Source organism: Hypanus sabinus, chromosome 10 (genome assembly GCF_030144855.1).
Source record: "Hypanus sabinus isolate sHypSab1 chromosome 10, sHypSab1.hap1, whole genome shotgun sequence".
Taxonomy (NCBI): Eukaryota; Metazoa; Chordata; class Chondrichthyes; order Myliobatiformes; family Dasyatidae; genus Hypanus; species Hypanus sabinus.
In genome coordinates, this window is record NC_082715.1 from 129,427,226 (window position 1) to 129,453,939 (window position 26,714).

Here is a 26,714-nt window from a genome sequence, read left to right on the forward strand (position 1 = left end):
ATGTATGCTGCCTTCTTCCACCTGACTAGATTTTCCACTTCACTTGTCACCCATGGTTCCTTCACCCTACCATTCCTTATCTTCCTCACTGGGACAAATTTATCCCTAACATCCTGCAAGATATCCCTAAACATTGACCACATGTCCATAGTACATTTCCCTGCAAAAACATCATCCCAATTCACACCCACAAGTTCTAGCTTTATGGCCTCATAATTTGCCCTTCCCCAATTAAAAATTTTCCTGTCCTCTTTGATTCTATCCTTTTCCATGATAATGCTAAAGATCAGGGAGCGGTGATGTTCAATGTTCTATGCATAAGACACAAAGAGTGTAATGATAAAGAGGCTCTTTATTTTAATATTTTTGTGTATTGAGATACAGTGCAATTTAGGCCCTTCGGCCTTTTTTTAAATTAAGTGCAATCGTGAAAAATAGCCAGATCAGAAATGCTGATCAAGTCGACTAGTTCCCCAAGAGAACTCTGATAGGCCGATCAGGCGGTTCACTGCTGCTCAGTGATAGAACATTAAAAAATCATATGTACAATTAAGAAACATTAAAAAATAGTAGAAATGCTGGAGTCCTGATGATCATGATGAAATCCGCTGGAGAGAGACATTTATACACCTGCTGTCCTCCATAATTCAGAGAGATTGAAGGGTAAAGTTGCAGGGTGACGAAACGTGACAGGAGCACTTGGAACTAAAAACTAATCCCTATCGGGAGAAAACAGCACCTGATCTTTCCACACTGATCTCCAGCAGTTTAAGGACTAAGTCCAGCCGGATCATAACTCACAAGTGCTCCTGAAAGTCGGGTATTAACCCTACCTGCCAACAACCAAGCATTGCCATCCTGGTCCCCTTCATGATAGCTTATGAAAATGGCATGGATTATTCTAAACTAAAAATTGTTTAATTGGATGAGAACAGATCTGACATTGGGTAAAATGGAAATCGAACTTGATGGGTAATAGAAGAATGGGGTAGATTCTGCTATCTTCACGTGAGGAAGTGTCCTGCATGCAGTTTCAGCTGCCCTCTACTTCCCCAGCAAGATTCTGCCACTGACTTACTGCAGTACATGGAGTACCTGTTTCAATGAGGGGTGACCTTACTGAAATCTATCAAATGTTGAAAGATCTCGACAGAGTGAACGTGGAGGGGATGTTTCGTATGGTTGGAGAGTCCAGCACCAGAGGACACAGCCTCAGAATAGAGGGATGTCCTTTTGGAAGTGAGATGAGGTGGAATTACTTAGCCAGAGAGCGATGAATCTGTGGAATGCGTTGCCACAGGCGGTTGTGGAGGCCAGGTCATTGGTTACATTTAAGATGAGTTTGGGCATGAAGGGATATGGGGAGAGGCAGGGGATTGGGGTGAGAGGAAAAATTGGTCAGCCATGCTGAAACAACAGAGCTGACCATGCACCAAAAAGGCCTAATTCTGCTCCTATATCTTAAGGTCTTACGGGTTTATTTCTGATCAACAGGACCCAAACATGTAGGCAGTTTGCTGCTTGTATTATAACATGGCCATATAACGGCTGTTTCCAAAGATCAGAACTGTGAGAACTTGAGCTGGTAGTGCGAGAAATTCAACCAGTAATGCCTGCTACTCTTAAAACAGAAGTGTGCTATTGAATAAATCTTTTAGAACTTCTCAAAACAGGCTATGGAGATTGCTAGTCAGCTAATGCCAGAAAACCCACAGAAAAAGTTCAAGCCAATGTCAGTCTCTTTGGAATGTTCCTAAACCAGCTGCGTCAATGGTTTTGATTATACCGTTTATCAGCATTACCATGTGCCATGTCATATCACTTAAGTGAACATGATCTTCTATCTATCTTTAATTGGAGAAGTTCTAATAAGCTCTTCCAAACTCTTGCCTTGATATAACTCATGAATGTCATGCGCTGTCAACCGCAAATTTTTCCTCCATCAATCACTGCAAGATGTTCGAGCTTCTCTTTTCCACAGTACATGTCCTAGAAATTTATGGTAGGTGGTAAGTGGCTCTTAGTGTTTATCTTGACTTTCTGTTGTGAAAGCTAAATGCTACTAAGCTACATGCATTGGAATCTGAGAAATTTCATGAAATAACCAGAATATAGTTTAAGAAAATGTGAAGAAGCTAATGGTGTCCATAGATCATATTAACCAGATTGAGAAATCTGATTTGGAAACATCATAATCAAAAGCACAATTCGTCTTGGATGAAGAATACAGAATACAATGAAAGATATTCTTCAGACTCATTATGCTTACTGTTAGGAAAACCTGTAAACATTTGTAGATTCAATAACTGAAGAGATTCACTGAATGGTTCCATCATGCATAGAGTGCATTGAATATATTTCCTTATTTTTTTCCCTACTCAAAACACTGTCACAAAAATATCCTGCAATAACACTGCTGATCTCACTTTGTGCCACTGATACTGATAATTTGTCACACTTGGCATCTAAGACGATCCGTTGATGTTAAGCTAAATTCCTTTTTGCAAACTGAGCCATTTTTAGCAAGCATAATCTTGGAAGGAAAAATATGGAACTATGTATCTGTCACTTTACATTTTCCCCAGGGAATAACAACCAAAACCTACAGGCAATCAGTTTAAAGTAAGAGGCGAAAGATCTAAAAGGGACCTGAGGGGCAATGTTGTCACATAGGGGATAGTGAGTATATGGAATAAGCTGCCAGAGAAACTAGTTGAGGTAGGTATAATAACAACATTTAAAACCATTTACCAGGTAAATGGTTAGGAAAAGTTTTGAGGAAATTGGGCCCATATGTAGGCAGATGGGTCAAGAGTATATGGGCATCTTGGTTAACTTAGACCAGATGGGCTGAAAGGCCCGTTTCCATGCTGTATGACTTGGCTAACTAAATTTTCCACATTCTACTTAATTTTTTAGATGATGTGGGTTTCTTATTAGGTAGTGTAAAGGTCACTACATCACTGATTGGTTCAGTTGCTGCCACTGCGTATTAGAAGTCTACGTTCTCCCTGTGACTGTGTGGGTTTCCTCCCACAGTCCCAAGACGTACAGTTAGAGATAGTGAGCTGTGGGCATGCTGTGTTGGCACCAGAAGCATGGTGATACTTGTGGGCTGCTCAGCACAATCCTCGCTGGTTTGACTTGACCTAAATGACACATTTACTGTATACTTTGATATTTATATGTACATATGAAGCCAATCTTTAAAAAAACCTTTAGTCCAAGGACCTTTCTAAACATGGTCTAATGTTAAGGAAAAGAGGTTGATGCTGACAGATTTCCTTGGTTTATTGTGCATGGCATCTCTGTCAAACAAAAGACTCGCCAAAGAACCAGGAATTGTAAACTTGTATGGCTAAACGTTCCTGAAATCGTTATGGGAAAGAAGTACCTATTGCCCACATCAACTAGGAGAGTACCTTTTGTGGATGTATTCCACTGTTATTCCATCAATTTTTAAAAAAAATTATGCATTAGTGCAGAGTTGGAACGTTGGCATAGTACAAAGATGTCTAATCAATTCTCTAGTTTTTATTGAAAGAGGTTCTAATTGGCTAATATGACATAGCTTTATTGCTGTGATTATTCACTTCATTACAAGGAAGTGGACCATCTGTTTGTTCATTACAGCAGTTCATTACTCATCCAACTCTTTATCTCGTCAGGAAGGTATTAGAATTCAAAACCACTGTGTGGGATTTCACCTGAGTTACACAGACGTTCCTCGAGAAACTGTCTTGAGTCATTAGCCACCATTTGATTATACTGTTCACTACTTGCTAGGCATCATTCTCAAAAGCTTTCTAGATGTTAAATTTTATTTAACAGTTTAAAGATTTTTGCATTACTAGAAAACTGTTTATAATTTGAACAACTCTTCTACTATAATTTCTGTCTCTGTTGTGAAAGCAAAGCCATTTGTTTAATTATGTGACTAAACTGGCAGTAATTAAAAACTGTCAACTCGTATTTATCTAAGCAGAATGTTAATTGATCACCCTTACCTTTCAGTATAAACAATAATTTCATTTGAGGATGGATTAGAGAATTTGCCAGATGTTTGTTTCCAAATTTAAAGCATGAATAAAGAAAGATGGATAACACTATTAAGAGTGTTCATTCTAGGTTTTGCCTGAATAGATAATTTTTCATCTGAGCTTCTTCCCTCTTTGACTGCATAGCTATGAAAGGTAATGTGTTTTGAAATGGAAGGCAGTTTTTTAAATTGAGATAACATGCAGAATAGGCCCCTCTAGTGCTTCAAGCCCAGCAAACCCCAATTTAACCCGAGCCTAATCATGGGACAATTTAAAATGACCAGTTAACCTACCAACTGGTGCATCTTTGGACTGTGGGAGAAAACTGGAGCACCCAAAGAAAACCCACACGGTCATGGAGAGAATGTACGTTTGCCTTACAGACAGCAGTGGGAATTGAACCCAGGCCACTGGTTCTGTAAAGCATTGTGTTAACCACTACAGTACCATGCCATTGTAGCAAGAAAGCTTCAATTTTGTCAAGATCCCTCTGACAGCCTGAGTCTTTACCTGGCATCAGTCTTATTGCTAATAAAGTATTGAACATTTGAAGCTTACTCAGTTTGATAATTTATCTCCATGTGTCCTGATGCATCAACAACTTGCTATTTGTCCATTACCCACCATCTGCCTGCGAATGGTCATATTGTATTCCAGTCTAGCTAAGAACAGAACATACGTAACTGCTCTTCTAATGTTACGCTTCAAATACTTTCAGCAGTATGTGTCTCCCTCAATTGGTCTCCTCCACAAATCTTATTACGCTGTAATCCACACAGGGACACGTGGTACAAAAAAGAACCTATCAATAGATCTGAGTCTCACTCACAAATGTTAGAACTCTGTCAACAGAAACATGGAGCAATGCCTTAAAAAGGTAGCATTTATCATAAAGGACCCCCATCCTCCAGGGCATATCCTATTCCCATTACTACCATCAGGAAGGAGGTACAGGAGCCTGAAGACACACACTCAATTCAGAAATAGCTTCTTCCCCTCTGCCATCTGATTTCTGAATGGACATTGAATCCATGAATCCTGCCTCACTATTTTTCTTTTCTTTTTGCACTATTTATTTACTTTAACTTTGTAAATATATATATTTACTGTAATTTACAGTTTTTATTCTGCATTACAATGTACTGCAGCTGCATAACAACAAATTTCATGACATATGCCGGTGACATTAAATCTGATTCTGAATGAAACTATAACTGCCTTCAGCATGTAGTATTTGATTTGCATTATGTTATTCTTCCCTCAGAAACCATGCTAATGGCTAGGCTATTATTTAATTGACTGTTAAAATTGTAATAGAATTGCTATGGGTGGTGTTTGCTTCGGCAGCACATATACTAAAATTGAAACGATACAGAGAAGATTAGCATGGCCCCTGTGCAAGGATGATACGCAAATTCGTGAAGCGTTCCATATTTTTAAACTTTTTTCTGGACTCAGACTTTACTTGAATAATTCAGACATTATCTATTGAAACTCTTATAAGGGCTGTAGTCAATCTCTCCCTGGACGGTGCGTTTTTTCTAAATAGATAATCTGAGTTTAATGTTTCCCTGCGGACGTTTAGATTGTACTTGTGTAATCTGTTTTATTTTTGTATAACTTCATCTATAGAGATCTACAATTGACTTTAACTTGTTTTGGAGGTTTGGAGTTTTTATTGAAGGCCTCCCTGTTGGTTGATTCACAGTTTAAGTTTTGCTTTTTTTTCCTGTGAATGGTTGATAAGTACTCTCCTCGAATCTATAATTTCCCCCTTTTCTCCCTCCCTTTTTTCTTTTAATCTTTTATAATCTTTTGCGGGTGGTTTAGTTTTGGTTTTCTTTTGATTTTCTTTGTATTAAGTTTTATACTTCTGTTGAAGTTGTTCCTATCTGTAACTATGTTTTCTAGTGCATAAACTAGTTAGTATTTGCTATAGTATTTATACGGAACTGTTGTTAACGACACAGAACTGGAAGTCATACTTGGGTTAATTTTTTTGGTAGAGCTAGCTGCTTTTTTAGGTAGCTGTCTAGTTTTGAGTTGCGAGGGTGGGGTGGATTCTCCAGTTCCAACACTACTCGCTGTTTCTTTTGCTTTCCTTTGTTATTCAGGACATGTCTCTGTTTTGATTCTACGGATCTATGTTTACATTTTTGCTCCCAGACTGTTATTGTACTGCTTGATTTTTTATATGCCTGCTGCCTTCTATGCACTAACAATTGATAATGGTTAATACACTTAAACTTGTGAGCTGGAATGTAAAGGGATTGAATCACCCTGTTAAAAGAAGGAAGGTCTTCTTACATATTAAACAACTCAAAGCTGACATTGCTTTCCTTCAAGAAACACATATTCGTAGTTTTGATAATTCTTGGCTTTTGTCAAAGTGGGCGGGTCAGCATTTTCATTCATCCTTTGCCGCCAAAGCTTGGGGGGGGGGGGGTCTCCATCCTTATTAACTCAAATATTCCTTTTGAACTCCATAATAAGATATCTGATACAAATGGCCATTTTATTATTGTTTCTGCAAAATTATATAATACTAAAGTTGTACTAGCAAACCTGTATGCCCCCAATTTTGATGATGTTAATTTTTTTGAACGTTTTTTTCTCCTCACTACCAGACTTAAACTCATACTCTCATACTGGGTGGCGATTTCAATTGTCGGTTAGATCCTAATTTGGATCGATTGTCCTCTGTTACTAGATCTGCTACTAAATCTGCCTTAGCTATTCAATCGTTTCTCTCTAATTATGGTATTTCTGATATATGGCGTTCCCTTCATCCTACTGAGAGAGATTATTTTTTTTCACATGTTCACCATACCCTTACTAGAATTGACTACTTCTTACTCGATAATCAACTTATTCCATTTGTCTATTCTTGTGATTATCAGAGTATACTGATTTCTGACCATGCCCCAACTACTCTGTCTTTAAACTTTCCTGGTCTCCCTCAGAGGAATAAACACTGGCAGTTTGATTCGACTTTATTATCGGGTGATGATTTTCTAAAACTATTTAAGGATCAGATAACCTTTTATTTTAACATCAATACATCATCTGAAGTGTCATCCCAGATTGTCTGGGATGCCATGAAAGCATATTTGAGGGATCAAATAATCTCCTATACAGCAAATCTTAATAGAAAGTCCTGTGCAGATCGATTAGACCTCATTAATCAGATTAAAGAATTGAATCAACTGTATGCTCAAACTAAGAATCCTGAATTATACAAGAAGCGTGTAGAACTTCAAACTAAATTTAATCTTCTGTCTACTCAACCTGTCAAACGCCAACTTCTTGAAAGTAAGAGTCACTTTTATATTCATGGTGACAAATCTGATAAATTTCTAGCCAATCAGCTGAGGCGTTCCAAAGCCAAACAACATATTACAAAGATCCGGAAGGAGAATGGAGACTTTACAGCGGATCACTTAGAAATCAATGACACACTTAAAAATTTTTATTCTCGACTTTATTCCTCTGAATCTCTGAATGAGAATATCTCTGTTGATCATTTTTTAAATAATCTGAATATTCCTTCGCTTTCATCTGATTTTAAAGCTAAACTTAATGTGCCTATATCATCAGAAGAAATATCTTTTGCAATTTCTGCATTGTCTTCAGGGAAATCTCCTGGACCTGATGGGTTCCCTGTAGAATTCTATAAATCATTCTCTTCACTTCTTTCTCCTCAGTTATTCTTAGTATTATCTGATTCGTTTAATTATGGTAAATTGTCACCCTCTTTTAATGAGGCATCTATTATTCTTTTATTAAAAAAGGGTAAAGACCCAACAGAGTGTTCCTCGTATAGGCCGATTTCTTTGCTTAATGTGGATGTTAAAATCTTGGCCAAAGCTTTGGCTTATAGATTAGAATCTGTTATTCCCTCTTTTATTTCTGAGGATCAAACTGGTTTTATTAAAAACCATCTTCCTTTTTTTAACATTTGGCGTTTATTTAACATTTTATATTCACCTCCAACTGGGACTCCTGAATGTGTTATTTCCTTTGATGCGGAGAAAGCATTCGATCATATAGAGTGGAACTACCTTTTTGCAGTTTTAGAAAAATTTGACCTCGGTCAAAGTTTTATCTCTTGGATCAAATTGTTGTATCTGTGTCCCACTGCCTCTGTTTTGACTAATTTTCAGAAATCCCAGTTATTTAACCTCAAATGTGGCACCTGTCAGGGATGCCCTTTAAGTCCCTTTCTCTTTGATTTGGCTATAGAACCTTTGGCGATAGCATTTCAAAATTGTCCTGAATTGACCGGGATTTGAAGAGGGGATGTTGAGCTTAAAGTTTCTCTTTATGCTGATGACTTACTACTTTTCCTTTCAAATCCGTCTACATCCTTACCTCCAATGTTTTCACTTCTTGATCAGTTTAGCCAGATCTCTGGCTATAAACTTAATTTACATAAGAGTGAACTTTTCCCAATTAATAAAGAAGCACAAGAATTAACATTCCGTGATCTCCCTTTTAAAGTAGTTCATAATCAATTTACTTATCTTGGGATTACAGTCACAAGGAAGTTTAAAGATCTTTTTCGTGAAATCTTTGCCAATCATTCATATACTATAAAACAGAGTCTGTTACATTGGTCACCTCTATCTATGTCTTTGGTAGGTCGTATTAATGTTGTTAAAATGTTTGTTCTCCCTAAACTTTTATATTTATTTCAATCAATCCCAATTTTTATTCCTAAATCTTTTTTTGATTCCTTAGACTCTATCATTTTGTCATATCTGTGGAAGAATAAGCGCTCTAGAATTAATAAAGTTTATCTCCAAAAATCTAAAAAAGAGGGTGGCATGGCTTTACCTAACTTTCGTTTATATTATTGGGCAGCCAATATACGTTGTGCTACCTTTTGGTCGTTTTTCCATGGCCAACCCGAGTGCCCTAATTGGGTGGCAATGGAGTTGAGCTCCACTAAAGATTTATCTATCACTGCACTTCTTGGCTCTGTACTCCCTCGTAGTTTGTCCAGATTAATAGTTAATCCTCTTGTTAGACACACTTTGCGTATATGGGCTCAGTTTAGGAAATTTTATGGTTTCCATGGTTTTTCCTTTTCTAGCCCTAGCTTAAATAATCACCTTTTTTTTTACCTACTACGTATGATTCAGCATTCCATGATTGGTATAGGAAGGGCATTAGACATTTTGAAGATCTTTTTATTGATAATCGCTTCACATCTTTTCAACAACTCTCTGCTAAGTTCAATCTGCCCAATGCTCATTTTTTTAGTTATCTCCAAATTAGACACTTTATTAATCCTTTAATTCCTAACTTCCCTGAAATGCCTGAGAAAAATGTTATGGATTTATTTCTTTTTATTAATCCACTAGGTTAATATCATTTATTCGTGATAAATTAGCAGCCTTTAGACGTGCCCCTGTGGATAAAATTAAAATGGCATGGGAGCATGATTTAAATACCTCCTTATCTGATGAGACTTGGGACTCGATTCTCAAATCGGTTAATTCAACTTCTCTTTGTGCTCGCCATTGCCTTTTACAGTTTAAGATTGTTCATGGAGCCCATATGTCTAAATCTAAATTATCTCGATTTTACCCTAACATTAGTCTGCTTTGTGATAAATGCAAAAGGGGCGAGGCCTCGCTCATTCATATGTACTGGTTTTGTCCTAGCTTAGAGAAATTTTGGAAAGATGTCTCCATAACGTTATCGTATATTCTGAATCACCACCTGGAACCTAACCCTTTAATTGCTTTGTTCGGTTTCTGGGGTGAGACAGATTTACGTCTGAGTTCGACTAAGTGTCGAATATTATCTTTTGCTTCTCTCCTGGCTAGACGTTTAATGCTCCTTAGATGGAGAGATGTTGCCCCGCCCACGCATGCTCAATGGTTTAACGATATTATGGCCTGCTTAGACCTTGTAAAAAATTCATTATTCAGTTCTTAATTCGGATATAAAGTTCCATAAGGCCTGGGGACATTTTGTTGAGTACTTTCATAACCTTCCTCTTAACTAAGGTTTTTTTCCCGGTCCCTTGCTTTCAGCTCCTTTTTTTTGGTAGTAGGCATTGATATCTTCTGTTGCTAAGTGTATTTACAGTTTTGGGGGGTTTGATTGTCCTGATTTATATTCTCTATATTGTGTTGTGGTTGGTCTGGAGTTCTTTTTTTTGTTGCTTGGGGAGGATACTAATTTTACATGTCTTCAATTTTGGTGCTTTCTCAATTATCTTTTTTTGTTCCATATTATTATTGTATGTTTATTTTTGCACTGTATCAATGTTCTTCATTTTGATCTGGGTTTTTTTTAATCTGTAGCGATGTAGAAAATGTATAAAAAAAAAACTAATTTAAAAAAAAAGAATTGGTATGGGTGAGCCACCCTGTTGAACCGGTACAGATTGTGTATAGAAAAGCTATTTCTGCAAAGATCAGGATTTTCAACACAGGAGAGATAAGAGACTTCCCCAAACAATTCCTGCAGCAAAATGCTTGGGCTAATGTGGTCAGCTTTCAAGATTCATGGCCACCTTGCTTTGTGTTGGTAGAGTTTTCCCCCAGATTCCCTTTGATTTCAATTTTACTCGGTTTCCCTAGTGTTAAACTTGATCAAAAGTTATGCCAAGGCTAATCAGTGCCTCCACAATACTGGGATTCGGTATTCCTAACTAAGTGACATCTGGAGACAAACAACCGCTGCTTGATAGTAATGGTCACACCACCTCCCATTATTTTGCTAATGAGCTGATCCTAACTTTCCTCCTAACTGGCAAATCTGTTCAATTTCTTTATGTCACATGCAAACTTTGAAATGATACCCTATATCGAAAAGGTGTGAAGTCTTATTAGTAGCCCAGGTAGGTGGGTTTGGTGATGGGTGGCTCAGAAGGGTAAATCTACTACAAACATCTGGAAAAGAAATTACTATCTTCTGCTGCCTCTCCCTCAGCCTATATTGCATCCACTGGCCACTTTCTTTAATCACTGTTTGCAAACACCTGAATACTTAATCAGTTTAATATCTCACCTGAAAGATAACATATTTAATAGTTCACGACTTTCACTGCTATTCATGTTTGTCAACCTGGTTTGTCTTAGAGTGGGCCTGAATTTGTAACATTCTGATGGTGGTAAGAGTGTCTTCACTGGGTCTATCTAACACAGAGGCCATGCTGGTGTTGGTCTGATGTGGCATTCCTGTATCGTGTTGAATAATGTTGGCGTGTTGGTTACCTGTACTGCTTGCTTGCAGGGTGACCTTTAGTCAAAGAGTAACTGATGAAAGGAATTTATGAGCAAGGGAGCTGAGTTTGGCTGAAGATTGAGGTTGAACTCAAGATCTGGCCAGCCTCCAGAAGGGAAGATGTAGCAATAGATAAATTTAGTAAGCATAAGATCATCAGAAATTATATTGGTCAGTCATGTGGGTAGAAGACAAAAGTCAGATATTTCTGAATAAAATAGAAAGCAGTAAATTAAGCCAAATTGGTTGACTTCAGTGGCTGGGCAAACCATGTGCTCTTCCCTGCTTCAACAGCCAAAATTATTTTCCCTTTCTACTTGATGGGGGTGGCGGGGTGGAGATATGTCTCTACCAAAGGTCTTGTAAGGTACTCCTTCCCTCTGCTAGCTTGCAGGTCACCCTTGGGCAAGGTGTAGCACCTGCTTAACCACCTCCCCCCACCCCAATGAGGGCCACATGAAGCTATGGGAGCAGGTGGTGGATGGTCGTCTGAGCAGCTGGTGCATATCACAAGCTCTAGTTATACAATCTCTGAAGAGGATTGATAATGGCTGGGGTCACCCGTCTTGTAAAGTCACTGCCCAGAAGAAGGCAATGACAAATCATTTCTCTAGAAAAATTTGCCAAGAACAGTCTTAGTCATGGAAAGACCATGATCACCCACGTCATATGACACAGCACATAACGAACAAATGAATGATCTCAATATGTAGCAGGGTTGGGTAGCTTTACTTTGATATGATTGCTGAAGCGAGGGGTTTCTTTATATTAATTCCAGGTTGTTTGAGCAACTGGCATTGTATGTACTCAACAGCAACTAACTCAAAATAATTTCTGCATATTTCTGAGAAAGCACCCCTTTCGTACACATCTTCTGCCAAGCCCTTCCGAAGACTTTCTTTTAACTATTTTATGACCTGGATTCGCTTGCAAGGCCAGCATCGATTGCCCAACTCTAATTGCCTTTGCCACTTTTCCCCACTGAAGTCCTTCCAAAGATGTTGTTGGGTAGGAAGTCCCAGGATTTAAACCCAGCAGCAATGAATGACCATTAATATTCTTCCAGGATGGTGTGAAGTTGAAGAGAATGGCCAGCAGTTAGTCAAGTCCCATGCACGTTGGCCTTGTTGTTCTTGATGGTAGAGGTTGCAGGCTTGTTGGGTGAGGGTGCATTTGTAAATGGCAGACACCAGAGCCAGTGTGTGCTGGTACAAATGTCTACTATGGTGGATGAGGTACCAGCTGAATGATCCTTCATTGATAATGTCCCCAATTCTTTTGGTGCCACATTGATGACTTCACTGGAGCTTGTCAAGTTCATCAACATTTTCAACAGCTTCTGTCCTGCCCTCAAGTTCACTTGGTCGCTTCTCACTTCATCCCCCATACCCCACCTATCCACTCACCTTCTCCCTCAACTGACTTCACTTGTACTCCTTCCCCTCCACCCTCCTCCACATTCTGGCTTCTTTTCCCTTTCCAGTCGTGATGAAGAGACTCGGCCCAAAACATTGACAGTTTATTCCTTTCCATAGATGCTGCCTTATCTGCTGAGTCCAACATTTAGTTTGTGATAGCAGTTGAATGAACCCCTTTGTCTTGAATGGTGTTGAGTGTTTTGAGAGTTCTAGTTGCACTCATCCAAACAAAAGGAGAGTATTTCATAATGCTCCTGACTGATCTAGTACCCAGCTTTGAGAGTCGGGGGAGAGTCTCCCACTATAGAGTACCTAGCTATAGAGTAACTCTTTCTGTGATAGTATTTGCGTGGTTGGTCAGTTTGGATTCAGCTCCATGATGTCACAGGAAGCTGACAATTGTGGGGGGAGGGAATGCAGGATTTGTTGATGATAAAATGTACTTCTGAACATGCCATGCGTACACTCTTTCTTCAACATATGTCTTCATCCTAGTTATCTGTGTGCCCTTTTAATGTCTGCGTACCATTTTCTACCTTTTCCAGCGAAGAATAAACTCTGGCAGCTCCAATCCAAAATAGAAATAAGTATAATCAGGCCCTTGTTGAAAATCGCTCTGAGGTCAGGTTCCTGATCTCAGAGCAATACAAAGCTTTCTTTTCTTTTCCAGCCTGTGGAAACCCCTCTTATGGATGGAAACAGTCTCTGGAAAGTTTAGTTTCAGAGAAGTAGTTTGAATGTTTATGAATGCACAAAGTAAACAAGGCACTGAACTCTAATTGTGGAATCAATACAAGCTTGGAAAAAACAGTTAGTACAGATTTGTAATTCAGACTTAGTTCTGAACATATGCAACAAAATTCTCTTTCATTGTATGCTTTTCTTACAAATGTCATGTGATTGGAATGGCCTTGCTTACTTAAGCAATCAAGATGCCTTCAACAAAATAATTGAAATATGTAGCTTATGAGACAACATGTGTAAAGAAGGTTGCTTACGTCTTGGTCAAAGTCAAAGTAAATTTATTATCGAAGTACATTTATTTCACCATATACAGCCCTGAGATTAATTTTCTTGCGGGAATACTCAATAAATCCAATTACCATAATGAAAGACAGCACCAACTAATGTACAACCGAGTGTGTGCAAAACACTACAGACTGTGCAATTACAAAAAGAATGAATGAATGAATGAATGAATAAATCAATAGATTAATAAATAAACAAGCAATATCTACATACTATGAAGCCCCCTTGAAAGTGAGCCCATTGGTTGTGGGAACATTTCAATGATGGGCCGAGTGAAGTTATCCCTTTGGTTGAGAGGTAATAACTGTTCCAGAACTGATGTATATCCTTAATCAGAATTGCATTTTAACTTTACAGCTACCTTGAGAACTTTAAAAAGTACACAAGTATACACAAAGATTATTTCTTTTGGCATATAACAAATTACTTTTTATCCTTAATACCCAAATATATTTTAGCAGTAAAATATTTACTTGAACATAGCTGATGAATTAATATAACTATATTTTAAAACTAAGCAATCACTTGACATGGGTATTTGTCTGTGATTCTCTGTGTTCCATAGGGCCCTGAGTCTTCCCACAATGAACAATCTATCTCAGAGTGTCATGTACTTGTGGAAGTGGCAGATCAAGATGGTGGGGGAGAGGGAAAATTTGTCTTTTGAAATGAAATTAGTGCATCATTTTAAGTAATTTCTATTTTTAACTATCTTTGTATTCATGTATCTAATGCGCTATTTAAAACACTGTTCCATTAATAGGTGCAGTGGAAATTCCTTCCTATATTGTTGCCTGTATTGTGATGGACAGACTGGGAAGAAGAAATACATTGGCACCATCCCTCTTCCTGACTGGCATTACCTGTGTTCTCAGCATGGTCATTCCTCAGGTAACACTCAATTTTATTTTCCTCGAAAGCTACTCTGGATTTCAAATGTGTCTGTTTTTTTATTAGCCTAAAATTAATGATAGATCAATTTTGAGTAAGTTTCACATACAAAATTTTCTACAATACTGTGCAAACGTCTTACTCACGCTCATATAGCTAGAGTGCCGTTTTGCACAGTACTGTATTTGTCAATGTGGAGCGGAGAACGAATTTGTAAATCTGGCAGGAACAAAGGATGTTGGAATGGTGAAGGTGGAGTGGCATGAGTGTAGACACACCTAGTCCTGAGACACCAGACATGATCATTTGATTCCAAGCAACTGGTTTATTGATCAATTGATCTTTACAGAATGTCTCTCTTCTGCTTCCCGCTTCGTCCCCCTTCTCACTCTCAGTTCACAATAGAGAACCATATCAAATCAGGTTTATCGTCACTCACAAATGTCAGAGAATTTGTTTTCTCTTTCAGCGGCAGTACAGTGCAATACATTAAATTATTTCAGTGTGCAAAAGAATCACATCATCAGTGAGTCCAGAGTCTGAGGCTTGTTGTTCGGTGATCAGCAGATCTTCTGACTCTCATTTTTTAAAAAAAGTATAAAAAATATGTACCTAAGGCCTTTGGAAAGTACTTTATCTTATTGCTTTTTAAATAGGGAAAATAGATAGAATATGCAGTAAATAGTCCATTTGTAATGCTAAGCAAAGGGATGTTAAGATAGGATTTCAGGATTCAAGTTTGTGAGTCACTTGTACATGGAAACAGTGAAATGTTCTTTTTGTATTAACAACCAACAACCACTAGAGGCAGCCCACAAGTAAGCCCACATGTTCCAGTACCAACGTAGCATGCCCTGAATGCTGGCCAGTACAACACAGAACACAACAAAACAGGACATATGAAGCACCAAAACAACCACAACAAAGGCGCTTCATTGCTCCCTCCACCCATGCACATACACAGTCCTCTAAATCCCAATCAGACTGTCTTCTTCGGCCTCCAGCATCCAGTGGACTCAGATTTGAACTTGGAAATGCAGACATCGGGCCTTAGACTACCCTGGAGGACTTGCAGATCCAAGGCTTTGACCATTGGGCCTCAGTTTCTGGATTTCCAATTCGATCCTTGGTCCTTGGCCTTGAGCCCAGGACCTGCCAATTACCGAACAACAAACCTCAAATTCTGGACTCACTGATGACAGGACCCCTGAACACTAAGCCTCGAACTCTGGTCTCACTGATTCATGAAACCAGGGAGGGCATCAGACCACATTCATCCTACCTGCATGAAACTCCAACTCTGTTTTGGACAAATAGAGGAGCAGAAAGAATGGGAAAGTATTTAATTAAGGGAAGGGGAGTTATAATACCAATAGGCAGGGCAGAAATTGGGAACTAATACTCAGGAAAATGCACCATGGATGTTGTTTGGGGGCACTTGCATGGGGTTCTGGATAGGTTTGTCCCATTGAGGCAGGGAAAGAATGGTAGGATGAAGACATGGTTGACAAGAGATGTAGAACATCTTGTCAAGAGGGAAAAAGAAGCTTACTTAAGATTTAGGTAGCAAGGATCAGGCAGAGCTCTGGAGACTTACAGGATAACCAGGAACAAGGTGAAGAATGGGCTTAGGAAAGCTAGAAGGGGGCACAAAAAGGCCTTGGCAAGCAGGAGTAAGGAAAACCACCAGGCATAAGTGAAGAACAGGAGGATGGCAAGAGTGAAGGTAGGACTAATATAGGAATCATCTACCTGGAGTCAAAGAAGATGAGGAAGGTTTTCAATGAATACTTCACTTCAGTATTCACCAGTAAGAGAATTTAGAATTTATTTAAATCTTACATCCATCCCACAACATGAGGGAGTAAAAATCTTTGTGTTATGACACCGCTGCAATGTACAGACATGTGAATTTATACATCTGATAGCTCGTGGAAAGAAGCTGTCCCGTAGCCTGTTGGCCCTGGCTTTCTTTCTTTCTTTTTCAATCTTTTTATTGATTTTCATATATACACAAAAAAAAACATAATAATAAGTAAATTATGAATACAATAGACTTGAAATCACATTGATAATAAGATAACAATATCCTACTAAACATCAACAGAAGAAAATACCTTAATCAATCGTCCATATGATTATATGAAAAAAAAACAAAAATAACCATTAAAAAAGAAAAAAAAATTTGAAAATATGTGAAAAAAAAAGTATATATTAAGAAAAATAAAACACTAAACTAAACTAACATGGGCAATAATAACAGTTTACAAGTATATGATAGTGTCAAAGAACTCCGGAACTCCATACCTGAACATGAATAAGCAGAAAGAAGGTCTGGAAAAGGCCAAATTAATTCATATGAAAATGTCGAATAAACGGTCTCCAAGTTTCTTCAAATTTAATTGATGAGTCAAAAATAGTGCTTCTAATTTTTTCCAAACTCAGATAAGAAATAGTTTGAGAAAGCCATTGAAATGTGGTAGGCCCTGGCTTTAATGCTGCTGTAGCAGCTGAAATAATTTAAGGTTGGGGTGACTGGTGCCCTGATGATCTTCCAGGCCTTCTGTCTGCACCTGCTGCTGTAAGTGTCCTCAGTGGAGGGAAGTTCCTATCCACAGATGTGCTGGGCTGTCCATACCACTCTTTGCAGTGCCCAGCGATCAAGGTTGATGCAGTTCCTGTACCAAGTGGTGATACAGCCAGTCAGGATGCTCTCAATGGTGCCCCTGTAGGTTTTGAGGGTTTGGGGGCCTATGCCAAACATCTTCAGTTGCCTGAGGTGAAAGAAACATTGTTGCATTTTTATTTTTTTGCCAAAAAGCCGGTGTGTACAATCCAGGAGATGTGTGTACTGAGGAACTTGAAACTACTTGCCCTTTCAATTGCAGACCCATTGAGGTTGATTGGGACGAGCCTGTCTCCGTTCCTCCTGTAACCCATGATCAGCTCTGTTGTTTTTTGGAAATTGAGGGAGAGGTTGTTATCCTGGCACCACTGTGTCAGGGTGTCAACCTCTCCTCTGTAGCCTGTCTCGTCACCACTAGAAATAAGGCCGATCAAAGTCCTGTCATCTGTGAATTGGAGCTGTGTGTGACAGTACAGTCGTGGGTGTCATGTCATCTGTGAATTGGAGCTGTGTGTGACAGTACAGTCGTGGGTGTAAAGGAAGTAGAGAAGGGGACTCAGAACACAACCATGGGGGGCACCTGCGTTGAGGGGCAGAGGTGAGGGAGCCCATCCTTACCACTTGTTGGCAATCCGATGGGAAGTCTAGGATCTAGCTCAGGCATGGGCAAACTATGGCCCGGGGGCCATATGCGGCCCGTTAAGCTTTTTAATCCGGCCCGCAGAACTTGATGAAATTATATTAATAAACCTTGTTAACGTTTTTTCCCCGCAATTCTGGCGTTTTCCCAATAGATGACGCACTCTATATACATTGACCTTTGTTGAGGTGCAGCGTATTACTCCACATTTGCGCTTTACTCTTTGTTCGGCTCGACCTATTTGTGTGAACAGGCGTTCAGCATCATGAACATCAACAAAGCCAGCCACAGATCCAAGTTAACTGACCAACACCTCAGATCCATCCTGAGAATCGCCACAACAAAACTAAACCCAGACTTTGATGCGCTGGCTAAAAAGGGAGACCAACAACACTGTTCCCACTGAAATTAAAAATAAGTTTCTTCGTTGTGTTATGTAAAAAAAAATTGCATTTGAAAATATTTTTTTCAATAAGCCTTACATGTTACATGCCATTTCTGTTAAGTGATGGACATGAGTAGTGCGCAGGTGCACGTACGGTCTCAAAATAAAAAATGCGCTCCAGATCAAATAACGCGCTCCGCATACTGGCTGTCACTGTTCTGTTCTTTTGCTGGTTGTTGTTGAGTTTTGGCACAGGGGACAATTGAATAAGAAGGAGCAGGACAAGTAGACCTGCATCTCCTACCGTTTTGGAAATAAAGACAGTGAGGAGGAGAGTGATGATGATAATATCTTGAAGGATAACAGAATTTTCAGTGCTTTAAAATAATAACTATTACTATTAAAAAAAGCTATTTTATTCATTTAATTTTCAGTGTTTTAAAAGTCATTTCAATAAATAGCTAAATACCATGGGACTTCAAAGACAGATATTTTGTTGTAATGCATTTGTTCATTTTCAATTGAAATTAAAGCACATGTTTTCTACATATCCCATGATATTTTCTCTTATGAAGTGTATTACCAAAACACTCCGTCCATCTGCTCCTGGTCCGGCCCCCCTGTCAAATTTTAGAACCCTTTGTGGCCCACAAGTCAAAAAGTTTGCCCACCCCTGATCTAGCTGCACAAGGTGGGCTGTAGGCCAAGGTCTCTAAGCCTCCCATCAAGTCTGGAGGGAATTATGGTGTTGAATGCTGAACTGTAGTCCAGGTACATATGCATCCTTCATCTCCAGGTAGTGAGGACAGTGTGTAGTGCAGTGGCTATGACATCATTGGTAGACAGGTTCCATCAGTAGGTGAATTGGAGGGGGTCCAGTGTGGGTGGAAGCAGACTGCAGATGTAGTCTTTAACCAGCATCTCAGCTTATAATGTAGGTGAGTGCGACAGGGCGCCAATCGTTCAGACATGCTACCTTGGTTTTCTTAGGTACAGGGACAATGATGGATGATTTGAAACAGGAGGGCACTACACACTGGGAGAGGGAGAAAATAAAAATATCTGTAAACACACCAGCCAACTGTTCAGCACACACTTTGAGGATGCGCCCTGGGATGCCATCTGGTCCCACTGTCTTGTGACTGTTGACATATGGGAATGTTCTACATACCTCAGCCTCGGAGATGACCAAGGAGCAGGTCTCGTCAGCAGCTTTCCTCCAGGGTTCAGTCCTATCAAGCATTAAAAAAAAAGCAGTGAGCTCATCCAGGAGCGAGGTGGTAATGTTGGCTGTACTGCTGCGTTTCCTCCTGAATTCTGCAATAGTGTGCAGTCCTTGCTGTACGCTATGCATGTCATTGTCACAGAGTTGTGACTGGATTTTGTCCCTGTGTTGCCGTTTTGCTAGCTTGATGGCTCTACGTAAATCATAGTGGCATCTCTTGAGCTCCTGTTGGTCTTTGGAGGCGAAGGCTTTATCCCTTACGCTGAGAGCAACACGCAGTGAACTATGTATCCAAAGCTTCTGGTTTGGGTAGACCCAGACCGATTTTTGAGGAGCAATGCCTCCAGTGCACTTCCGAATGAAGCTTGTGTCCACCTCTGTGTATGTGGAGAGGTTTTCAGCTCGAAATACTTCCCAGATGGCACAAACAAAGTAGTCTTGTAACAGTGTGTCGGATTGGTTAGACCAGCAGTGGATAGTTTTCACTATGGCCACTTCCTGTTTCAGTTCCTCCCTGTAGATGGGTAGGAGCAAGATGGAGGAATAGTCAGACTTTCCAAACAGAGGAAACAGAAACAGAATTCCAAACAGAATTGCTACATAGGTGTTGCGGAAGGGAGAATAGCAATGGTCGAGTACGCTTTCTCCCCGTGTGCTCACCTCGATGTGTTGATAGAACTTTGGGGAAGCTGTGGTTAGAGTCTCCAGTGATGATGAATAAGCCTCTGGATGTGTGGTTTCATGGATGTTAATGGTTTCACAAAGTTCATTGACAGCCAGGTTGGTATTGGCCTGTGGTGGGATGTACACAGCTGTAATAATAATAGACATGAATTTTCTAGGCAGCCAGAAAGGTCGACATAGCAGCATAAGGTTCTCCAGATCCAGGGAGCAAAAAGATTTGAGGGTGTGTGCGCTACCTGGATCGCACCAAGCATTGTTCACCATGAAACATACTCCCTCCACCTTTACTTTTCTTAGAGAGGGACTTTGATGTTTGTGAGGACTTTGATGTAAACAGGCTGATATGCTTGAACATGTTAACGTCAAGAAAGAGAACGTGCTGGAACTTTTGAAAAATGTTAGGATAGATAAACCCAGATTTGCCAGACAGGATGTACCACAGGTTACTATGGGAAACAAGTGAAGAGATTACTGTGACTTTGGCAATGATCTTTGTCCTCACTGGCCACAGAAGTAGTACCAGCTGATTGGAGGGTGGCAATTATTATTCCTTTGTTTAAGAAAGGAAGTAGGAATAATCCTGGTAATTATAGATCAGTGAGTCTTACTTCAGTGGTGGGCAAATTATTGCAGTCGATTCTTAGAGACAAGACCTATGAGCATTTGGAGAAGCATAGTATGATTTGGGATGGTCAGCATGGCTTTGTGAGAGGCATGTCATACCTCAAGAATCTGATTAAAGTCTTTGAGGATGTGGCAGAGAATATTGGGGAAGGAAGAGCAGTGGATTTGGTGTTTGATAAGGTTCCCCATGGTAGGCTCGTTTAGAATGTCAGAAGGCATGGGATCCAGTTAAGCTAAGTGGATACAGAATTGGCTTGCCCATAGAAGGTAGTGGGTGATTGTAGATGGAGTGTATTCTGCCTGGAGATCAGTGACCAGTGGTATTTCATCAGGACCTGCTCTTTGTGATCTTAATGAACGACTTGTATGAGGAAGTGGATGTGGGTTAGTAAGTTTGCAGATGACACTAAGGTTAGTAGAGTGGTGGAAAGTGTGGAGGGTTGTTGTAGGCTGCAGTGGGACATCAACAGCATGTAGATGACAAATGTCAACAGACGCAGCACCGATCTCTGCAGCACACCACTAGTCACAGGCCTCCAGTCAGAGACAACACTGCACTACCACTCTCTGGCTTCTCCCACAGAGCCAATGTCTAATCTGAGTGACTGAACCTTCTTTACCAACCTCCCATGTGGAACCTTGGCAAATGCCTTACTAAAGACCACATAGACAACATCCACTGCCTTGCCGTCATTAACTTTCCTGATAATTTCCTTGAAAAACTCTTAAGATTGGTTAGACATGACCTATCATGCATGAAGCCATGCTGACTGTTTTTAATCAGTCTGTGTGTATCCTAATACATACTGTATATATGGAGTCCCTCAGAATACCTTTCAGTAACTTTCCCACTACTGATGTCAGGCTCACCGGCCTATAATTTCCTGGTTTATTTTTAGAGACTTTCTTAAACAGCAAAACAACATTGGCTATTCTCCAACCTTCTGGTACCCCACCTGTTGCTAATGATGATTTAAATATCTCTGCTAGGCCCCTGGCAATTTCTTCACTTGCTTTCCATAGGGTCTGAGGGAACACCCTATAAGGTCCTGGGAATTTATCCACCCTAATTTGCCTCAGGACAGTACATACCTCCTCCTCTATAATCTGTATAGAGTCAATTAAGTTGCTGCTGTTCTGTCTCTCTTCTGTAGACTCTGTGTCCACCTCCTGAGAAAATACAGATGCAAAAAAAAATTTAACATTTCCTTCATACATGGATTACCATTCTGATCTTCCAGAGGATCAATTTTGTCCCTTGCTTTTAACATATCTGTAGAATCCCTTAGGATTCTCCTTCACCTTGTCGGCTAGGACAAACTCATGCCTTCTTTTAGTCCCACTAATTCCTTTCTTAAGTGTTCTCTTGCATTTCTTATCCTCCATAAGCACCCTGTTTGTTCCCACCTGCCCGTACCTGCTATGCACCTCCTTTTTTTTTTAAAACCAGGGCCTCAATATCTCTTGAAAACCAAGGTTCCCTAAACCTTATTCTGGCGGCACATACAAGCTTTGCACTCTCAAAATCTCACTCTTGAAGGCCTCCCTCCCACTTACCAAGTACACCTGTCCCAATCCACACTCTGTCAGGTCCTTACTGATCTATCAAAATAGGCCTCACTCCAATTTAGAATCTCAACCCGTGGACTACATGGTTTTTTTGCATGTTTACTTTGAAACTAATAACATTATGATCACTAGATGAAGAGTGCTCCCCTAAACAAACTTTTCTCAGCTGCACTGTCTCATTCCCTAATAGCAGATTAAGTGTGAGATTATATATAATTTGTTCAGTTCCTATTGTCATATTTAATAGCCTGAAGAGTTTTGGATCTTTTAAACCCAGTGAGGAAGCTGCCAAAGTTTTGAAATTAGTGACACTGAATAAATAATTTTTTCTTCTGTTTGTCTAGGACATTGAGGCTCTGTCTATCACTCTCAGCATGATTGGAAAGTTTGCAATCGCTGTAGCATTTGGACTGATTTACCTGTACACTGCTGAACTGTACCCTACTATAATAAGGTAAGAGGAAGAAATATGTGATGATAAATTGTAACTGTGGTAAATATGTTTTCAGCTGTTAAACTGTAAGAGTTTCGAATGAAATTACACAATCTACTGAATGAAGATTTGTTAGTCTGGTAACCCACAAGAGAAAAAAACATTCTTGGAATAAGGATTGTATAACTTGGTTTTGGGTAAAGATTAAGACATTCCTGCAGAATCAGGCATATATTTCTGAAGGCCTTTAGACTAAGAAAGGTTAACTCTGTATTAGATCATTAGACCAGAAGGCATGGGAGCAGAATCAGGCCACCTGACCCTTCCAGGGAACCCCATTATTCTGCCTTCTCCCTGTAACCTTTGACATGCTGCCTAACCAAGAAGCTATACACCTGCACTTGAAATACGCATTCCAAATGTTACATTCATATTTCTCCTTCTTAAAGCTTTTAAAGTAGGTCAAAAGGTGCAGTTTTGTTTTACACTCTGTTTATCATCTCAAGCACAGTTACTACTAGAAAGATATTTGTTCACAAGGAAGAAAGATAAGCCCAGGACCATTTTCCCTGATGTCCATGTTTTTGACCATAAGGCATAGGAGCAGAATTAAGCCATTTGGTCCATCAAGTCTGTTCTGCCATTCCACCATGGCTGATTTATCATCCCTCTCAACCCCATTCTTCTGCTTTCTCCTTGTAAACCTTTGATGGCCTACCTGACCTCGAACCTATCACTTTCTGCTTTCAATATACCAAATAACCTGGCCTTCACAGCTCTATGAGGCAATGAATTCCACAGATTCACCACCCTCTGGCTAAAGAAATTCCTCCTCTTCTCTATTCTAAATGGATATCCTATTATTCTGAGGCTGTAACTTCTGGTTCTAGATTCACTCACTATAGGAAACATCCTCTCCATACATCCACTCAATATTTGATTGGTTTCAATGAGATTCCTGCTCACTCTTCTAAACTCCAGCAAGTACAGGCCCAGAGCCATCAAATGTTCCTTGTACATTAACCCTTTCATTCCTGGAATCATTGGGATAAAACCGGTAATTTCCCTGCTCCAGCAGAGATCAATGATTGTCCCAGAACCTCTCTCTACTTGTATAAGTCCAGTCATACAAGAACATTTCGCTTAGCCACCGACTTACTGAGTTCTTCCAGCATTTTGGGTTTGTTGCTTAAGGAATCTAACATCTGGATAGGTACATGGAGCTTAGAAAAATAGAGGGCTATAGGTAAGCCTAGTAATTTCTAGGATAAGGACAGGTTCAGCACAACCTTGTGGGCCAAAGGGCCTGTAAAGTGCTGTAGGTTTTGTATGTGCAAAATCTCTTGGGTTTATAAATTAGCCACCAGCATTCTATGAGAAATTAATGTGACCTCCCATCCCTAAGAAAAGATGCTGTTTGTCCTGCAAATGTTGGCAATATTTTCTATGTTTTAAAAAAAATGTTATAAATAAATACTTTGTTCCTCAGTTTGGGACTTTGTTGTGCTAAGTCTAAACCAGGGGTCAGCAACCTTTACCACTGAAAGAGCCACTTGGACCCGTTTCCCACAGAAAAGAAAACACTGGGAGCCGCAAAACCCGTTTGACATTTAAAATGAAATAACACTGCATACAACGTTTTTTTTGCCTTTATGCTATGTATAAACAAACTATAATGTGTTGCATTTATGAAATTGATGAACTCCTGCAGAGAAAACGAAATTACATTTCTGCATGCAACAAAAACATTTTGAACTCCGAAAAAAAGACGTTGGGTTGAAAGTTACTTTTAAGTAAAATACTCAATGTCTATTTGAGTCCTTCTTGTATTTATGAAAAACGCCGAACTTAAATTTTCCGCCAGCAGCAAACCAAAAATAACATCAGCCAGCTGTCAGCCTGAAAAATAAAAGGACTATTTCACTGAACAATGAAAAAATATGAATATACATAAAATAATAGGCAATTAAAATATTTATCATACTTGGTTAATGGGATTTCTGCTCCTGGACCTCAGCGCACAGCGTCTGCACATCAGGGCTGTATGACGTCACCTTCATCTTTACACAGGATCGCAAGCTGTCATCTGTGAGGCGTGCGCGATGTTTGTTTTTAATAAAGTTCATGTTGGAGAACACCTGCTCACATACATATGTGGATCCAAAGATCGACAGGACTCCAAGCGCATACTTTTTCATGTTTACATAAATGTCGGGCACAGCATTCCATGTATCAAACACAAGTTTGTCCGGATTTGGAAGGTTTTCAATATCACTCCATTTGTGATTCTGAGCAAGAACGGCCTTCTGACGGGCAACATCTTCAAGGTCTGCTGTCAAGCGTCTAAACTTGGACACCCATATGTCTTTGTCGGCTATGTCGGCCAGTTCCATCTCAAGATCAGGTTGACTCACACCTGCCAATGCAGTCGTATTCAGTAGGGAAGGATCGATGCTTAAGGGAGTGACCGGGAAGGATAATGTGTTTTTTTCCTCTCTGAACTCACAGAAGCGTTTCCCAAACGATGTTTGCATTGCGATGATTGCAGAATGTAAATACTCCGAAATTATCATGTCGTGACCTTGTTTGAACTCTCTCAAATTGGGGAAGTGAGACAAAGTGCCTTTCTGTAAATCTCTGGCAAGCACTGTCAACTTGCGCTCGAATGCCAAGACATCCTCCAACATGTGCAGGGCTGTGCGTCCTTTCCCCTGAAGAGCTGTGTTCAGCGTGTTCAGGTGCGCTGTCATGTCTACCATGAAGTGTATCTTTTCCAGCCACTCTGGCTGTTCCAGCTCAGGAAAGGTGAGCCCTTTGCTGCCCAGGAAAGTTTTCACTTCTTCCAGACACGCGACAAAGCGTTTCAGCACCTCCCCTTTGGACAGCCACCGGACTTTGTTGTGCAGCAGGAGATCAGAATATGCGCTTTCCATCTCGTCCAGTAACAAACGGAATTGACGGTGATTTAAACTTTTTGCCATTATTTTATTGACAATCTGAATGACAACATCCATTACTTCTGTGCATTCCGGAGGAAATGTTTGAGCGCACAGTGCCTCTTGGTGCAAGATGCAGTGAAAAGTCAGCAGCTTTCTGTCCAGCGACTTCTGCAGTAAAGCCACAAATCCCTTGTGCGTTCCCGTCATATTCGGAGCCCCATCAGTAGCTACTGACACCAGATGGGTGGTCTTTATTCCTTTGGCTCTTAAACAATTCAAGACAGCCTCACAGATGTCCTCCCCCCGTGTTTGGTCTTTTAGAGGTATCAACTCAATCAGTTCTTCCTGTGGCCCGGCAGAGTTTACATACCGGCAGAACAACGCTATTTGTTCAATATCACCTTTGTCTTTAGACTCGTCACAGGCAATCGAGTAGGCCACAGCTGAATTGATGTCTTTAATTTGCTGTCTTGTGATGTCTTCTGCCATTTTTATGGTTCTGTCTTTGACAGTCTTTGCAGAGAGGGGCATATCCCTGATTTTCTGCACAATTTCACTCTTGTTTTTAAAGTCCGTGAATAGATGTTCTGAAATCTTAATGAAAGATTCTTTTATATATTCACCATCTGTAAACTGCTTCCCGTGCCTGACTATTTCCTGAGCGGCAATATAACTGGCGTATGTCGTTGATTTTCCTGACTTCATCCATTTCTGGAAATGATTTTTGCTCAGATCAACCTTCCGCATCAGTTCCGAAACGGCTTTTTTTCTCTCATCTCCATCCGGATATTTTTGAGCAAAGGCTGCGTGTTTACTCTGGAAATGCCTTGCGACATTTGACTTTTTGTTGTTTGCTAGTTTCTCATTGCATATTAAGCATACCGGTAAACCAGTCTCGTCAACAGTGAAAGCAAATGAATCTGTCCACGTATCATTAAACGTTCTGTTTTCTTCAGTCACTTTTCTTTT

The 26,714-nt window shown here is 39.9% G+C and overlaps 1 protein-coding gene and 1 non-coding gene across 2 annotated transcripts in view; both read left to right on the forward strand.

Annotated features, from left to right (window-relative positions):
- The window catches only part of slc22a16 (solute carrier family 22 member 16), a gene marked incomplete at its 5' end in the record, with an annotated part of 63,245 nt that overhangs the window by 30,364 nt on the left and 6,167 nt on the right, over positions 1-26,714 (forward strand). Inside the window, 2 exons of the mRNA XM_059981301.1 lie at positions 14,493-14,620; positions 22,718-22,827. Of these exons, the coding sequence (XP_059837284.1) occupies positions 14,493-14,620; positions 22,718-22,827 (238 nt within the window). The remainder of the gene's footprint in view (positions 1-14,492; positions 14,621-22,717; positions 22,828-26,714) is intronic.
- Positions 5,372-5,478, forward strand: LOC132401422 (U6 spliceosomal RNA). The gene has a single exon (XR_009514577.1). It is a non-coding gene; the product is annotated as a U6 spliceosomal RNA (small nuclear RNA).